Genomic DNA, 17,124 nt, shown 5'->3' with positions numbered 1-17,124 from the left:
ATCAGGCAGTGCTGATGTAGCATAATGGATGCTCCCTAATCGCTTTGCTATAGATCTGTAATAATCTACCAACAGCGTTCGGACGTATCGTCATTTCTTATAGGTAGGACATCACTTAGCTCCTTGGCTAGCAACCATGAATCCCCGTAGATTTGCTGTTAATTTTTACATGAATTCGCCTGTTTGTGTTTTTTGGTGCTCTTCCTGATATGCCAAAAGACCAAAGCCCTGTATAATAGGAAGTTAGTAGTCGGTGTCAAGGAAGTACGACAAATAAATATCGACCGAGAAATGAATATCTAAAGCCATTTTAAAGATTAAAGAATGTAAGTAGTTTTTGAGTATGAAACTTCTGCTTATCTTACATGTAGTTGACATATACGTTATGTCAGGAAGGTTATAAAACAATAATATCTTGCTGAGTGCGATCACCATAAGTGCATCAGCGCCCCGAAGCAGTTATTGTCGACCTTCATTGAACCAAGAACACCCGTTTTACATTTTAAAAAATCACAAAAAAAACACACACAAAAATCGCAAAAAGTATGAACACTGAACTCATGATGATCTCGTCTCAATTTTCTCACAAACTGACTTACTCAGTGTGAAATCTGGGCGCAAAGCTGATATAATCGCAGGAAGCCACGACTTATTCTATATTATTGTATAATAGGCAACAGGTGGATACACAGCTCAAGTGATCCTTCTGCCATCTAATGGAAGAGCCTTTAATTGTTCAACCTGTCATTATATGTTGCCGCCACAGATAGGGGAACAAAGATATACTGTGTTTGTAATTAATAGATCATCATTTTCAGACAAATTCTGAGAAATGGGTATAATTTCACTTGATTAAAAGAATGGTTAAAGAAAACGTCTCATGATGTGAAAGCAGATCGTTCGCTATCGGGCCTTCGGCGCCGGCCGGCACGCGTTCTCGGCCGCACCTGTGCTTTTGTTTGCTTAAATTATGCCGCCTTCAGCAAATGTTCCGCCATGCTACGCAACAGCAGAGAACAAGACGAGACACCAACCTGAAGTCTCCTGGCAGCGCCTTGTTTTGCTCACTGACTGGAGGCTCTATATTCACTTCTATTTACTCAGCTCTTTTTCTACCTGATGCACTGCGACGCGGTTAGCTACTCGAACAGACCGAACGCGAGCGAGCCGGTCTTGCTCGGCCTCATTGTGACACAGGTGGTGGAAGGGAGAACTGAGGTGTATCGTTCCAGTAAACAGAAAAAGCAAGACAGGCAGAAGCTTTGATTACTGAGTGCAGCATGTACAGCACTTTCCGTAAATAAATGCAGTACACATTGATAAACACTTAGCCCACAAATTGTGTCCTCAGGCTACTTCCCCAGATGTGTTCACTTAAGTTCTGTGAGAAAAGAAAATCGAAATGGAACATTTTAAGCCATTAGACAATCAGGCATGTGCCCCTTTTTGACTGCATTTACCTAGCTAGCTTGTACTTGCTATTGACACTGTTTACATTGGCGTGCAGGTACGACTTGGTACTATTTCCAAGATCTGGTCTATCGGGTGAACCCTTGCTGCTCGCTGCTTGGTCAAACAGATTCATAATCGCATTTTACGGTAACTTGTGATGATACAAGGCGAGAAGCTTCTTCTTGCTGCCCTCAGTCTGCGGGTTCAGAAAGGGCGTTGAGCAAGAAAAAGAAAAGCACCGCATCGATCATCTGACCGAAGCCAACATGGAACCCCTCCTCCAATGGGTTTCATGTAATCTGCCTGATATTCTGGGTCCTGATCACACATCAAGTATCCCAAAACAACAAACAACTTGCAAGGATCATTCCCTAGAAAGCACCACACGCGGCTGTTGTGTCTTGTTTGTGGTTCGCAAATGATGCAAGTTACAAATCCAGTGTGGTTCTCCTCAAGAAGCCGATGGTTGTCTGAGATCCGCGAGGCCTGATGAGGATGGGCATGAACAGGAAGGAGTAAAAAAAAAACAAAAAAAAACATCAGCCCACATCGGAAGGTTTGGAGACAAAGCTATACTGAGATGGTTTGGACATGTGTAGAAGTGGGAATGGATCCAGAACAGAGGAAAAGCAAAGAGGAGATTAATGGATGTTGTGAAGGCAGATTTGCAGATACTGTTGAAGAAGCCGATTGTTGTGACGATCTTTCCACATCGGGATCCAAGGATTTTCCTCGTCAACTGGGTACCAAAGGAGTCCAGTCCAAGTCTGAAGTCACTGATCCTTGCAGCCATGAAGCAATTCCAGATACACCAGGAGTCTAAAAGGTCTGCACATGCTCAACCCAGAAAGAAAAGGTAGGGGGGAAAAAATCCAGATCGAGGCACTCAGTAGGATAACAAATGTAACAAGCCTTTCTTTTTTATTTTATTTTTTTAGAGCTCTTGACATCATGAGCAACTGAAAATTGAATATCACTTTCAAGGTAAGTAAACCTGTCCATGAATTCCACCCACAATTACAAAACTGGTAGAGGTACGGCAAAAATCGGTTCTCGGTTTGTCACCAGGGCATTCTCGGGTCCAATAACTAATTCCCGAGGGAGGTTCTCAGGTGCAAAAACAAGGACGTCTCTTGATTCTGAAATACGATGGCAGCGTAAACCAACAAAGACAAGGTTGGCAAATCCCTCTTGACTATTTCAATCGTACACCTTTACCTCCTCAATAAAATGCGTCTACTTACTTTGGATTAAGGTGTCCAGTTCAGTGTTGTTTTATTCCTCATGACACTCTGCGAAATGTCAAGCCCAAATTCTGCCAATAAGCCCCAGACAGGAAGTGGCAACGCAGCGGTTTCCATGCCAGCCCGGGCACGGCACTCAGGGGCCAATTAGTACCCCGTGAGAGGAAACACCGAGACAGTTTGATGCATGTGTTGCTATCGAGCTGACAAAATAAGCAATCGACCTCCACTCCAGTTTGTCAAAGAGCTAACGGAGGAAACGGAGACTTTGCTAGAGCTCTCGAATGAATCAAGTAGGATTACAAACCCAGACAGATGATTGATTTCGTGGATTCAGTCATGAATTCTATCGTACTAAGCTATATTGAAATTTATATGAAGCACAAAGCAGTAACACCAAAATCAAAGGCAATGCTGATTCTCAAAGAATTTAGTTAAAAAAAGTGATTTTTTAAAAAATCTATAGGAGGCGAACGACAGATTCAGACAAGCAGAAGCCTGCTAAAAATAAAAACAAACAAACAGGTGCTTGATGTTCAAAGTCAAAGTGAGAGTTATTCCTCGCGAGAAGCCGCGTTTCGCCTTGAAGACGTTAAAGAAAAACCTGACCTTGTCTCTCGGTGCACGTTTCTCAAACTTCTTTTTGATTTTTTTCATCACACATTTTTATTTGTTAAGTTTATGCGTGCAATTATGCAGTACATTTCATTTTTTTTCTTGTAATTTTGAGTTGTTTCAGTGACAATTGTGGATTTTTCATCAGCTTTTCTCAAACCCTTTTGTAATCCTTATGCCAATTAAACATAACAACCTAAATGCCATTTACGTCTTAATATTAGGACCGCATATTTACATATTTGTAAATCATTACTAGCTTTCATTTGAGGTATGAATCCATCTGGTTTGTAGCAAATTGACTTTTGACCTTGTTCTGAGTGAACTTTGCCCTTTGCTCACACTTGAGTTAGTGTTTGAAAAGCATCGCACACAAAACACACAAAGCAACACACTGCACATATCTCGCGGATATAAATATAGACAGAATATATCCATGGCGCATGCAGGCGCAAATAATCTGACAAGTGGATTTGATGTGAAAAGACAAAAGAAAAGTGATCAAAAGGAACGAAGCGTCTCATCTAATAAGCAGCGGCAATTAAGGTGACACTGTCGATGATCCACCGCAGCCGCCAAGGCAACAAACAATCATTTTGCTAGCTCCGCCGCACTCATACGCGCGTCAGGGACGTCGAAATTAGCGCGGGTTCATGAGTCCAATTAGCTGACGGCACAACAGAAGCCCTGGCCCATTATTCTTTTTTTGTTTTTAATTCTGTTGTTCATGTTCCATCATTAAGCCAAAGTCTTTTTGTGACCTTGTCTGACCATCACGATGTTTATCCACCTGTAGCTGGGCGTGGAGGACAATATTTAAAATAACCTGGATATGATGGATGAACGGATGATCCTTAACCCTTCCATCTGGATTGGGTCTTATTTGACCGATTTTCACATTTGACAGCAATTAATAAAACACCGAATGTCATTACTTCACCCTGAAATGTATGTGATGACTTTTCCTAAAGTGAGCCAAAATACACAAAGACTACAATGTTTGATGATTTGTTATTTTACAAATGCTACAAAGTTTGTGTACTTTGAGACTGTTCCGGATCACAAGTTTGGACTTTGTCGAATGAAATGGACTTTTAGTATGTGTTAACAATCAAGGAAAAACGTGCTAATAGTGGCAATTTTGAAGCTGTGAAAGTGTACATGTCGTAAATGCACGTGGATTTTATAGGTCCGAGGTAACGGTGTTCAAGAAGGAACTCGGAACAGTTCACGGAACTGTCTGTGTTCCCACCACGTTTGCACAGGTTCCCATAGAAAGATGCACCTGTCGGTCTTTGAAGGGTCCTGCATGGGGAGTCTCAAATTAACCAATAAATGTATTCATTTATCTCAGCAAATGATTGGTTAATTGAGTCTCTGCGAATAATCAACTAAAAACAAACAAGTAAAGTACACAATTTGATGTAGACATTTATCATTTTGAATGTATTTTGTAAACTATTCAGTTTGGTAGGAAGGAAGGAAGGCCTGGATTTTGAAGCCACGACCTCTGAACTGTGAGGCGGATGCGCTAACCAGTCGGTCACTGTGCCACCAAAGTGAATTCATATTGTCATATCATTTTTACAATTTTAAATTGTTTTTTTTTTTTTATCTCAGTATACCATTTTTCCCCTACCCAAAAAAAAAATTTTAAAAGAGAGAGCGAGAGAGAGAGAGAGAGAGAGAGAGAGAGAGAGAGTGGGTTTGGGTTGGGTGGCTTTTCTGAACTTTCCCATCTGATCTGTAGATGGCAGTGATAGCATATGTATGTATTGATAAGCAAACTGAATGATGGTGGATTTGCACGCTTTCCATGCTGGTTGTTATTTTATTTTATTTTTATTATTATTTTTTTTAGCAAATGCCTCCTCTCAAATATGATGCTGTTTGATGTATTTATTATGCTGTCTGAAATGTACATCATGAAGAGAAGCATCTGCATGAGGGTGGCTGACTGCACCACAAAAAAAAAAAAAGCTACAACGTATTAACGGTATTAATAGTCAATCATTTTCATTCCAATGCTGTCTTTTGCCCGTTAAACGCATACTGACAATTTCTTTTGAATGAAAGGGAAGCACAATAATGAACAATTGAAATGAACCCCCCCCCCCCCCCCCCCCCCAAAAAAAAAACAACTCTGCATTGCTAAGTTTGTGAAGGGTCACATTTTTTTGCAAATGTTGTTGTTGTATGCAATGATAATTGGTAACGTAAACGGAAACATCAGGACATGAGGATGATTTTGAAGAAGTAGGGCAAGATAAATCATGTCACGCATGTGAGTCATCCACTTTGGCGTGAGCAACGCAGTTCATGCGGGTATGTTGTTGTATTAGGGGGGGATACTTTACCATTTGAGTAATGCACAATTTAGCTGCCAAATAAAGACATTTAACAACGTAAACGTTGCCCAATGACGTAGCTCTCGGGTGTACCTAATGAAGTGACCAGTTGCTTTCTTGTTTGTTTTGCTTGTTTTGCTTTGAACAACAACAACTTTTAATGAGTTTGTTAATCGTCACAACGAAGGTGAAGTGGACAATTGGATTTTTTTTGGGGGGGGGGGTGGAGGGGGCGTGGGCAGTAGGCGCCCACCTGGAGCTCAGCGGGGTGGCGCGTGTCAATCAGGCCGCATGCCACCCCCGCCCTCTTCCTCCTCCTGCTCCTTTGCAGCCTGCCCTCTCGCTGGGCTCCACGCTCCTCCGCGTTCGGGCGTATAAAAGCGGCGCGCGGCGGCTCGCGGAGCGCACAAGAGCGAGTTGGGCGAGCGAAGCAGCGAGTTCCGACGCCTTTGGTTTATTTGGGTGCGCGCCAACACGCTCCACGAGGTGCGCATGAGCGAGGCTGCAGGTGAGAGCTTTTTTTTTTTTTTTTTTTTTTTTCTTCTTCTCTCGCCATGGAGCTGAGGAGCGCGTGTCGGGTGCTCCTCTTCCCGGTCCAAATGCTCTTGTGCGCGCTCCGCTCGGCGCTGTCGTGGCTGACGCCGAGCGGACGCAAGCAGCTGGGCGACGAGGTGGTGCTGATCACCGGAGGGGGACGCGGCATCGGACGCCACCTGGCCAAGGAGTTTGCCAAGCAGGGCGCTCGGAAGGTAACGCAAAGAAACACCTTGTTGTTGTTGTTCTTGTTGTTGTTGTTGTGTGCGATTTTGGAGTGTTACACAACAGCCGGGTGGGGGGGTCACGCATAGGTTTTATGGCCGACTGCTGGTGAGCAGCAGCAGCAGCAGAAGAAGAAGAGTTGACGTGCATGACGCGCTTTGTGCCACAACCTGAGGGTGGGATTGACAATTTGACATGTCGACGAGGTGTAGTGTGAAAAAGGCACCCGCGGGACATTTAATTCAGGGACACCTGCCTCATCATCCCATACAAGAGCTGCATGAAAAATAGTGGCCCACTAATCCACTTTTGATTGACACTGTTTTCTTTTCCTCTCATGGTAAAATAAGCTCTCGTGCAAGCTACGACTGCAAAAAAATAACGTGGGGGTAAAAATGAAACCCGAGCTGACAGTCGCCAATCACAACTCAGTTTCGCTGTTTTTGTAAATGCGCTACACAGCTCTCGATCAGATTAGCTGGATTTGCACCTGGAATAAATCCACATTCTGTTTGCTGTACAGTCTTCCCTCATTATTTTTGCCTTATTATTATTCACCTCGTTGCATTGTGGAATTTTATTTATTTATTTTTTGGGTAAAATAAACACTTTTGCTTACCTAAAACAAAACTCATTCACTGCCAGCCTTCCCAGCTAACATGGATATTTGACTTCTAAACCCGTCAATGGCAGTGAATGTGTTAAAACTGCAAAAAAAGTAAAAAATACATAATAATCATTAAAACACATTACAGGGAATACAATATGCAAAGTGTACATTCAGTATTACTCTGCATTGTTGTACCGTATGTTTAAAGGTATAGAAAGTGTTTTAATAATAGTGGTAGAGGTTAATGGGAGTGTGGGGAAGATTGTTAAGAGTCGCCAAATAATAATAATCAATAAGAGTGTAAGAATTTCATACAGTACTCGTGAAGGCTGATGATACCAGCCATCGATACTTGAGGCAAAAGGTAAATCATCCTCGCCAGTAGTTGGCGCTCCACTGCGGCAGTTTGACACATAGGCGAATCATCGTGTGCGTCAGAAAGAGAGAGGGGGGGAGAAAAAAGTTGTTGGTCACGATCATCTGTCATTGTGTTCATTGAAATTTTATGTATCAAAAGTATTCGTGGTAGCAGTACTCAAGATTTAATCCACATACTGTAAAATAATCAAATTTTCTACCTTTGATTGAACAATGTGCTTTAATGGCAGAATAGTTGGAACAGTTTCCTCTATTGGCTATCATTTTTCATATATAATATAGCCGTGTCGATCTCAATACATGACATATTTTGTTTAAAGTTTGAACGTTTTTCTTTTGAGGAACTGCATTTTTTTAATTGGAGTTGGTGCTTAAAACTGTGGGGAGAATCCTGCTTTGGTTTGTGCAGGTGTACCTAATGAAGTGTCCGCTGGTCTTATACAGAGTAGGCCAGAAAGTTTGCGAGGAAACCAGAGCATATTCATTTCAAAGTGGCCCTTGCAACCTCGGATTTTTCCTTATCCGGCCCTCGGAGGAAAACATTTGGACACCTCTGCCTTGGGTGGCAATTTATCGATGATTCCCCAAAAAAGGGGAGATTTAAAAAAAAAAAAAAAAAAAAAAATAATCCTTTTCAGAATGCAGCTGCCCAGCAAAAGATGTTGTCCTGCTTTTTAGCACCTCATTGTCAGGCTGCCCCCTACGTGTGAAGCCATTGAAAACAACACCTGCGCTCATGTGCGCGACGAACTACCTCCTGCCTGCGTTGATGCTAAGCGCAAACAGTGGGGCCATTTTGAATGAGGCTAACCTCTGACGTGAACCGGCGCCACCCACCCCTACCGTCTCTCCTTTGTGATTGTCAGGCCAGAATTTCCTTTTTCCTCTGCACGGACTTCCGCGCCGCATGAAAGGCAAACTGCAGAGTTGATGAACGAATCCTCGGAGATGGGACTCGAGGAGGAGAGCGGAGAACCGTTGCGGAACGACGCTCCGAAACAATAAACCGAAGAATTCTTCAGGACGGCAACCCAAAAAAAATATATATAAATAAATACAAATTTAAAAATGAGGCCTCTCAGCAGAGGTGTCAAAAGTACTCCAAATACTTACTTAAGTTGAAGTAAGTAAAAGGAGGGAGTGGGGGAGGGGGAAACAGGTGTAAGTGGAAGTACTAATTCAACTCGTGTACTTTAAGAAAAAAATAGAGACATTGAAAATTTACTGAAAGTAACAAATTGTTTTTTTAGGGTCACTTATATACTCTACAATACCTTTTTTGATAGGTTGGCACAATGAAAACAGAAGAAAACACGTTGCATGTCGTTATGCGCTAGCTAGGGTTGGCTCTTTTTTTTTTTTTTTTTATGCTAGCAAAACATTTTCCCATAGCCTTTGCTATTGTTGTAAACTGACTGATGCCCCCCCCCCCCTCCCCAAAAAAAAAAGAAAATGGCAAATTTAGATCTTAGAATGCCAGAATATAGTGGTGGCGAGGGAAACGGTAGGCGGTCACAAAACACAACGTATTTGCCACCAATCACTCTTTTAGCCTATATCACATTTGTACAGTTTGTTGGATGTGTATCTGCTTTGTTTTACTCTGCTGCCTGCAACCAGGTCAACATTGGAAATGAGACGCTATCTGTTCTCAATTGCCGTAACTGGAAAAATAAAGGGGAAGTAAATGAAAACTAAATAGTTGACAACGTCAAGCGATTCTCTTCAATAAGGCCCGAGAATGAGGACTATCTTGATTCACTGAATCTGTGGAGTCATCGCCTTCAGTGCTCCCTTGGTTCTCATTTCTCCATACCGCTGATGTCCCGGTTTTTGTTTTTTGGGGGGGGATTTTACACCTTAAAAGACCCCAAGATCACAAATCAATCAATATCCGAACCACGGTTGAATTTACCTTGCTCTATTTATGTTTTTTTTTTATTTTTTATTTTTTTTTTTTTTTAAACCATCAGCCAATTCTGACAAAGAATGTAAAAAATGATGGACTAAAAGTAAAAAGTTGTCAGAAAAATGTACAGTCAAGTAAGATGCAAACAGATACTTAGTACAGTAATGAAGTACCAATGCCTAAAAACGTGGATTTGAAAGCCACAGCGCTGACAACAGCTTTGTGTGTGTGTGTCTGTGTGTGTGTGTGTGTGTGTGTGTTTTGTCCCGGAGGCGGGAAGCACACCACTCCCAGCTGGGTATTGCCCTGCGACTGACCTTGCTGTCTCTGCAGTAATTAGACAGCGGCAGGCGACTGCCTCCTGAACTCCCGCTGCCCCCTCTGTGTGCGCCGCCACTGGAGCCCTTCAGAGTGGCGGGCGTGAAATAAAAAAATAAAATAAAATAAAATAAACCAAAAAAAGAGGGGGGGGGGGGGGGGGGGGGGGGGAGGGAGTCAGACATCGGAGTGGAGCGCGTGACCGCCGTCGGGTTGCAGCTAAGGCGAACGGCGCTCCCTCGAATTTTTTGTTTCATTGGCACGATGATGCTTCCGCTTGTCCGAACAATTGTTTGTTAGGCGCAAGTTAGTGGAGCTAAACTGTTAGAGATCGACCACGAAAATGCTGAGGGGGTTCACACACAACGGTTTGAAAGTGAAAATGCAGCAAGTAAACATTTACTCCAACACTAACGCGCTTCTCACAAAGCGTTGGAGGTATTCGACATTTCAAGATGAACCTAAAACTTTCTGTAACCTTTGCAGTTGAACTTAATTTTGACCTTCTCTAAATGCAGTGTTTTTGTGTGTTTGATCCATGAATCGACCAATAAGTTTCCTGGTTTGATATCATGAGAACGAACGACGCCTTAGAATTTGTCAGTAGTGCGAGGCTTCAAGAGCGAAGTGGCCACTGAGCTTAAAGTCTCTCAGTGTCACCAGAAGGTTACAACGGAGATATAGAAAGACTGGAAGAGTCACAGTAAGGCATAGAAGTGGACATTATATATATTATTATGGGTCAAACACCTGTTGTGAATTTTGTGTTGGAGAACAGCAAATTGTACCGAAAAATCCTGAAACAATAAACAGATGGACATTGAAGTTCAGAGAAGCTGAAATTCAGTTCACCAGTAAAGGTTATATCATCAATAGTACATTGTAGGTTCAACGTGAAATTTCAAGCCAAAGCCAAATATCCATATCTTTGTATGAGTAGTGTATGGCCAATGCAGTCAAATTTCTAACAAACATTCAGTTCTGAAGTCATATGTATACTGAAGATGTTTTTTTTCTGAAGATGTTGAAACCCAGTACGCCAAGCAGTTGAGAAGTGACATCGCCAACTACAGCCGTTGCATATTATGCATATTTTTACAAGGTGCATATTTTGCCGTTTTTACAAAGGGAAAAGGTTTTACAAGAAACGACTCATTTTACTTGGCCGTTGCCGTAAGGGAAGGAAATAATGATTTACTGGCCAAAGTATTTCCCCTTGAGACTCGTAGTTCTGGCTTGTCCAATCCCATCACGGAATATGTAAATGAGCTCGGTCCCGGGAAACTGCAAGTATGGCGTCGTAGGATTTGGTTAGTGTTACAACTGGCAGATGTTGCACAGATCCCATCGGCTTGGGTTTCAGTCGGACTTCATTTGCGTCTGTCGGACTCAATTAACTCAATAAGTCGAATTCCCATCGACTGATTGAGTGGCCGGCTGTCCCAGGGGGTTAATTAAAACTGCTTTCTTACTGTTTCCTTTCAATTTTGCTAATCCTTGTTTGCTCCGAGCTTATTGTGTGTCCTGACTGCTGATAAACCTTAATGAATGTGCTTTTGAACAGGTGAGGGCTGACATTTAATGAGATTTTTTTTGGGAGGGGGTGTGAAGGGTTCTTTTGTCAGCTTTGTATGCGAGACTCCGATCCTATTAAAAGCTCTCGCTTATTCATCAGGACCTGTCTGCTGTGCGCTTATCTCTCCTGGCCTGGCAAACAAAACAAACAAAAAAAAACCAATCAACTGTAATAAGTTAGCAGAGGCTCGTAGCTCCTGGTGTCAAATTTCCGTGTTTGCTTAGCCTCTGACTGTAGGCCATTGACACAAACAGCAACAGTTATGGTTAGCCACGCAAAGACGCAAAGGCCCACGCCGCACTGCCTCTTCACTGGACACATTGGAACAACACCTTACACGCCACCTGTTTACCAAAGCATACGATAAACAGTACTCTCATTATTGTTTGTAAAGCATCCTTGGGTCTCTTGAAAGCCAATACGGTATAAATACTAAGTTACTGTTGACCTTCTTAAATACAAGTACACAATTGATGCTGGGATGTCTTTTTAGGAGAAGTGGCACTAAAACAGACCAAAATCCAGGTGTCAGGGGGTGAGGCAGGTCAGGAGACAAGTTGCATACTTGGTGCGGTTGAGACAAATGCGAGTCGAGATTTCAACTTTTAGCTTTCAACTGATTTGCCACCAAAGGGAGAGTGCGAAAATACCAATTCAAACTGAAATGCCCACACCTAATTGAAACTCCAGACGAGCTGATCAGTGGGCCAGCGTGGCCTCAGCCACTAGCGCTTGACTTCCCACAGCACTTTCCCTCTCAGATATTAGCCCAAGTCGCGGGCCAGCGGCCAAATCGCACGCTTGTGCCCTCAGCACTTCGCGCACGTTCGCAGACTTCCTGAGCAGAGATGACAGCGCTCATCTGCTCAAAAGGCCGTGTAATCTCTTTGAGAATTTGTGCTCGGAGAGATGAGGAGGGCTCGCCCCCTGATTTCATTACCTTTCGCTGACCCCGGAGACTGACAGATCTAATTGCCCAATCACTAGTACCGCACCCCCACCACGTCCCACCCTACCCTACCCCACTCCATGGACCCTGCTTGGATGACTGGGCCTTCATTTGGTCCTGCGCTGGATGAAGAGACAATTCATTCATACGCCATAAAAAGCCACCCACCCCCGCCACAAACACGCAAGCCTTTAATCTGGCTCAAAACTATTTGTCAGAGTGAAAATGGCCTCTCTGTTCTCTCAATGAAAAGAGTGTTGCTTATCTGCGCAGCCCAACGCGGTCTCACTGCCAGAAATGTTGTGCAAGGCATGCACACTATTTTGTTGGCCCTGGGCGAGCCTTGCATGACACGTGTTTGCGTTTGTTTTTCACACCAACGCTGGGATTTTAAAGGCTGTACCGACAGACTTGCGCGAACCTTAACATCTTCCCGTCCGTTTGAATCCGGAAGTCACCACTTTTATGGGCCACGGCGGAGCGCCGTCTTTAGTTTGCACAGTGCCTTTTCCGGAAATGACTTTGTGCGTCTGATTGGCTAAAATGTTGTAGTGTCGCATATGAGTAGGTCTGCCGCTCGACTTGACGACGGTGACATAGTGAAGTGACTGCTGCCTCCATGAGTGAAAACACAATCCATGCTTTTATTGATATTCTTCTTCTTGGCAACTCCCTAGCGCCGCCCCCCTGGTCATGATGATAATAAAAGTTGGACTCTTTTTTAATTTTTTGATTTATTTTATTTTTTTTTTTTTTTGGGCTTTAAACCACCAACTTTTGCCGCAGGTGATCCTGTGGGGCCGCACGGAGAAGTGCCTCAAAGAGACGGCCGAAGAGATCTCCCTGGCGGGAACGGAGTGCCACTACTTCCTGTGCGACGTGGCCAATCGGGAGGAGGTTTACAAGCAAGCCAAGGTCGTTCGAGAAAAGGTACTGCACACTGGTGAAAGTCGGCGAAATGTTTCGCTGCGATTCCTCCTTCCCGGCCTCCGAGCACGCATGTTGGCTCAGGGCTGCTCCGTCTCTCCCATCTGGCGTATAGATTTATACTTCAACTGAAATCTCGGAATAAGAGCGCAGAATGTTGATGACAGCTCTGGTGCAGCAAAGTGCATTATCTCATGGAAGCAGACAGGCAGTGCTTTTGCCAATGTTTCTGTCTTTTTCTCTCTTCGTGTTCCGCTCTCAGGTGGGAGATGTTACGATATTAGTGAACAACGCGGCTGTGGTTCACGGCAAGAGCCTGATGGACAGCGACGACGATGCCCTACTGAAATCGCAGCACATCAACACCATGGGACAGTTTTGGGTAAGCGGGGTTATATAAGCGAGTCATTTCTTCTCATGTCTTTTGTCTTGTGATTCCCAGCCACCGTGCTGCAGTGCAAAATGGTCCAATTTCACTTAATTGGTCCAAAAATTTACTTTTTTTATTTTTAATTACAAATAATGCATCTTTGTTCATCTATCTCCAGTATGCCATCAGCAAATAGTGGCAGGCATGACAGTGAAATGCTCTTAGATAGCAGAAGCTACAATTAACCTGTGTATCCTGTTGCCAAACATACAACAGAATAATAGATTTGGGTCTTAATAAACGGGCCCAGATTTCACACCAAATAGGTTTTTGTGACATTTCCGTTTGGTGCCGTGTTGTGGGATTTTCCTAATGTTAAAATATGTGCCCCGGCTCAATAAAGGTTGGGAAATACCGCTATAGTATCCGTGGAACTTCAACAATAAGTTTCTGGAGGGTGTTCAAAAAATTATCCCAATTATAAATAACTAAAAACAAATGAATGCCTTCAAGGGTTCAACAGTTCTCCATTTAATGTTTAAACAATGTACAGGTAACATTTTAAATTCGTAAAACTGACCACTTTTGTTAAGTTTCTATCGTCATTTTAATTTTCCTCTCTGGTTCATTATCCTTGATACGCTTGTGAAGGGCTACACAAAAAAACAAAAGCTAAGAAAATAACAAAAACAGAGATAAGCTAATAGTGAGCTACCTTGTCTCGTCTTGTTCGGGTTTAGGATTCTTGTTCGACTGTGCGACCGTCTGAACGTTTGACGTTGACCTCCGAGTTCCAAATATCCTCCGTACATGGCTAGCAGCCCAGCTAACCCGAACTAGCATGATGTCGCATTAAAACCAAAGCCTCCTAGTCGTGGTCGTAGTAATAGCAAAAGCAGTACGAGGAGTATCAGTAAATGTACTGAAGAAGTAGTTATAGTAGAAGGAGCAATAACACTATTAGTAGTCTTAGCAGTATTTTCTTTCAGAGCAGGAACATTAGTAGAAGTAGAAATATTAGGAAGCATAGCGTTAGCTCTATCAGCAGCGTCAACAGAAGTATTAGCATTATTAGCAGCAGCATAGCTTACGTTATAGAGTATACAATTAGAAACATTGGATGACGGTGAACAGTATGCATTTTTTTTTCTTTTCTTTTTTTTTTTGCTAGATTTGCTAACTGCTTTTATTGTGCTTAAGGTAGAAGCAAGGACATCTGCAGGAAAGGCGTGCTTAAAGTTCAAATGAAATGAATAAGTCCCGTGTGTTAGTAGTACGGTAATTACTTTTCCTTGCAAATGTCATGCCGCTAAAGATATTAAATTTTAAATGAGAAAAACCTAGATTGGAAGTCGACGAAAGGCTTAACATGGGACTTTCCAAATTCCTTTGAAAGAACCTTCCAACTTGTCAAGCCTGATAAGTTTGGAGGTTCAGGTTAAGTGGAATTTTTCTGAAGGCCTCATTTCCCAAAACATTCAGCGAGGGCATGTGGAAGTCATAGCCTCATTACTTTAAATGGAGATCAGAAGACTGAAATATGCAGATGTAAATTCAATTATCCCCTAAATGGAAATGGGGAAATAATCTGTGGTTTGACACTAGGCCAGTTCTTGACTATATTTCATTCCCTTTGTTTCATAACATCTGTTACCCTTCCTCCGTTCTTTTTTCAGACCACAAAGGCCTTTCTGCCTCGGATGCTGGAGCTTCAGCACGGCCACGTCGTGTGCATCAACTCCATCCTGTCCCAGTCGCCGATCCCTGGGGCCATTGACTACTGCACATCCAAGGCCTCGTCTCTGGCCTTCATGGAGAGCTTGACGCTGGGCCTGCTGGACTGTCCCGGCGTTGGCTGCACCACGGTCCTCCCCTTTCACACCAACACCGAAATGTTCCAGGGCATGAGAGTCAGGTGGGAACAGCGCTCCTTTTCATTAAACACTGTTTAGTTAATGACTTTTTTCAACCTTCTCTATATTTGCTGGCGCTCCTCAATTCCCTTTGGCATTGGACGAGAACATAGTATTCCAAAAGTAGTTTCGTATTGACTGAAGCCTGCTTCTACACAAAACATCCGACCAAAACTGATCCAGTTTTCAGGACATTAGTTTAGTTTAGTTGCCAGTCGCAATCACGAGCTCAAGCGGCGACTGCTTCCTGTGCAATAATTGTAGTTTTAAAGAAAAGCTGTAGCTAGTATAACTGTGCTTTAGCGCTCATTGTAATTGTCCACCACTTCACATTGACTTAAGCCCCGTTTCCACCGAACAGGTCAGTTCACTTTGTTACAGTACGCATTTGTCAGTGTTTCCATTATAAAGAATCCCAAAATATATTGTATCTGAGGAGCTCGTCTGAGCAGAGACACCCAGACTCTGAAAGTGACAAATGAGCTCAAGCCCCTCATCGTGATCGCCTTGTTTTCCTAACGCCGTTGTCGTTTATGTCCTAGATTCCCTCAGCTGTTTCCACCTCTCAAGCCCGAGGTGGTCGCCCAAAAGACTGTGGATGCGGTCCGAGCGGATGTGGCTTTTCTCTACCTGCCTTGGACCATGCACGCGCTTGTCGTTCTTAAAAGGTGAGCGTGGTTACGTTCCGCATTTTTTCAACTTGCTAATATTCTGCCCCTGTTCTTTGTGACTCTTCCAGCTTCATGCCGCAAGTTGCACTTGAAGAAATCCACAAGTTTACGGGGAGTTATACCTGCATGAACACATTCAAAGGACGGACATGAGCTTCGGCCGCCCTCGCCACCTCCGAGAATTAAAATAGGGGACAATGGACCTACATGTACTTGGAGTTGGGGAAGACGTCATCGCCGAGGGGATATTTGCAAGGTTTTTGCATCTGCAGGGTGAAATAATTGTGATAAAGGACTGAGTGTTCACCCTGTTTGAATGTCAGGGAATGCGTTTCTGCACATGTGTTTGTATATACTGTACAGAGATGCTTTCTCAGAAGCCATGTATAGGTTTGTACCTGTGACACTTGTTTTAGTCAGATTTTTTTTTTTTTTTAACTTGTTTTTATTTTTATTTGCATAAAATCACGACAATAAAATGCAGTTCAAGAGATGACTTTCTTTTGTGCATAATTCAAGCATTTAGTGTCTGGATTTCGATGCCTGCAGCAGCGTAATAGCACTTGTTCGATTTATGTCAGGCGAGTGTTCAGTGACTGTGACAGAGGGAATTGTCAAAGATATAAAACAAGGAATTGGGGGTATTATCTGCTGTCGAACTCGGGTGAAATTCACCCAGGACCTTGCCGTTACCCGCCTCGGATGATCTAAGGCGTGTTCGGACTCGGTGTGGTCTTCTGCGTCCGCGTCTGACCTCCATCTCGTGCACCACATAAAACGGCCATTAAAGCTCTTTTATCGGGGGGCCAAAAGTCAATGTCACACATTAAACCGACAACCTGTGAGTCAGCATCAGCGCGATGCTTTCACTTGTTTTCATATCATGACGGTGCACTTTTTGATTCCATACAGATTCAAAAGAGTGTTTACTGTAATATGTCCAGTTTGTAGCTGGTGTGGTCCTGATGGATTATGAAGTTGACATACTGGTCTTGGGCTCACGATATGAGACTGCGTGACATCTCATTCGCTGAGAATGTACTCGTTCTGTGTCAATTTCTCATTTGGAGAAAACCGAGCTGCAA

The 17,124-nt window shown here is 43.2% G+C and overlaps 1 protein-coding gene across 1 annotated transcript; it reads left to right on the top strand.

Moving 5' to 3' along the window:
• The first annotated feature begins 5,984 nt into the window (after nt 1-5,984).
• Nucleotides 5,985-16,532, top strand: dhrs3b (dehydrogenase/reductase (SDR family) member 3b). The gene is made up of 6 exons (XM_061688560.1): nt 5,985-6,408; nt 12,945-13,088; nt 13,348-13,467; nt 15,132-15,370; nt 15,911-16,036; nt 16,108-16,532. The coding sequence occupies exons 1-6, from the start codon at nt 6,214-6,216 to the stop codon at nt 16,190-16,192; spliced, it is 909 nt and encodes a 302-aa protein (XP_061544544.1). The 5' UTR covers nt 5,985-6,213; the 3' UTR covers nt 16,193-16,532.
• Nucleotides 16,533-17,124: the final 592 nt, after the last annotated feature.

The sequence above is a fragment of the Phycodurus eques genome, chromosome 10, assembly GCF_024500275.1.
Source record: "Phycodurus eques isolate BA_2022a chromosome 10, UOR_Pequ_1.1, whole genome shotgun sequence".
Classification (NCBI taxonomy): domain Eukaryota; kingdom Metazoa; phylum Chordata; class Actinopteri; order Syngnathiformes; family Syngnathidae; genus Phycodurus; species Phycodurus eques.
The sequence above is the reverse complement of the archived record's forward strand: the minus strand, read 5'-3'. Positions and strand labels throughout refer to the sequence as shown.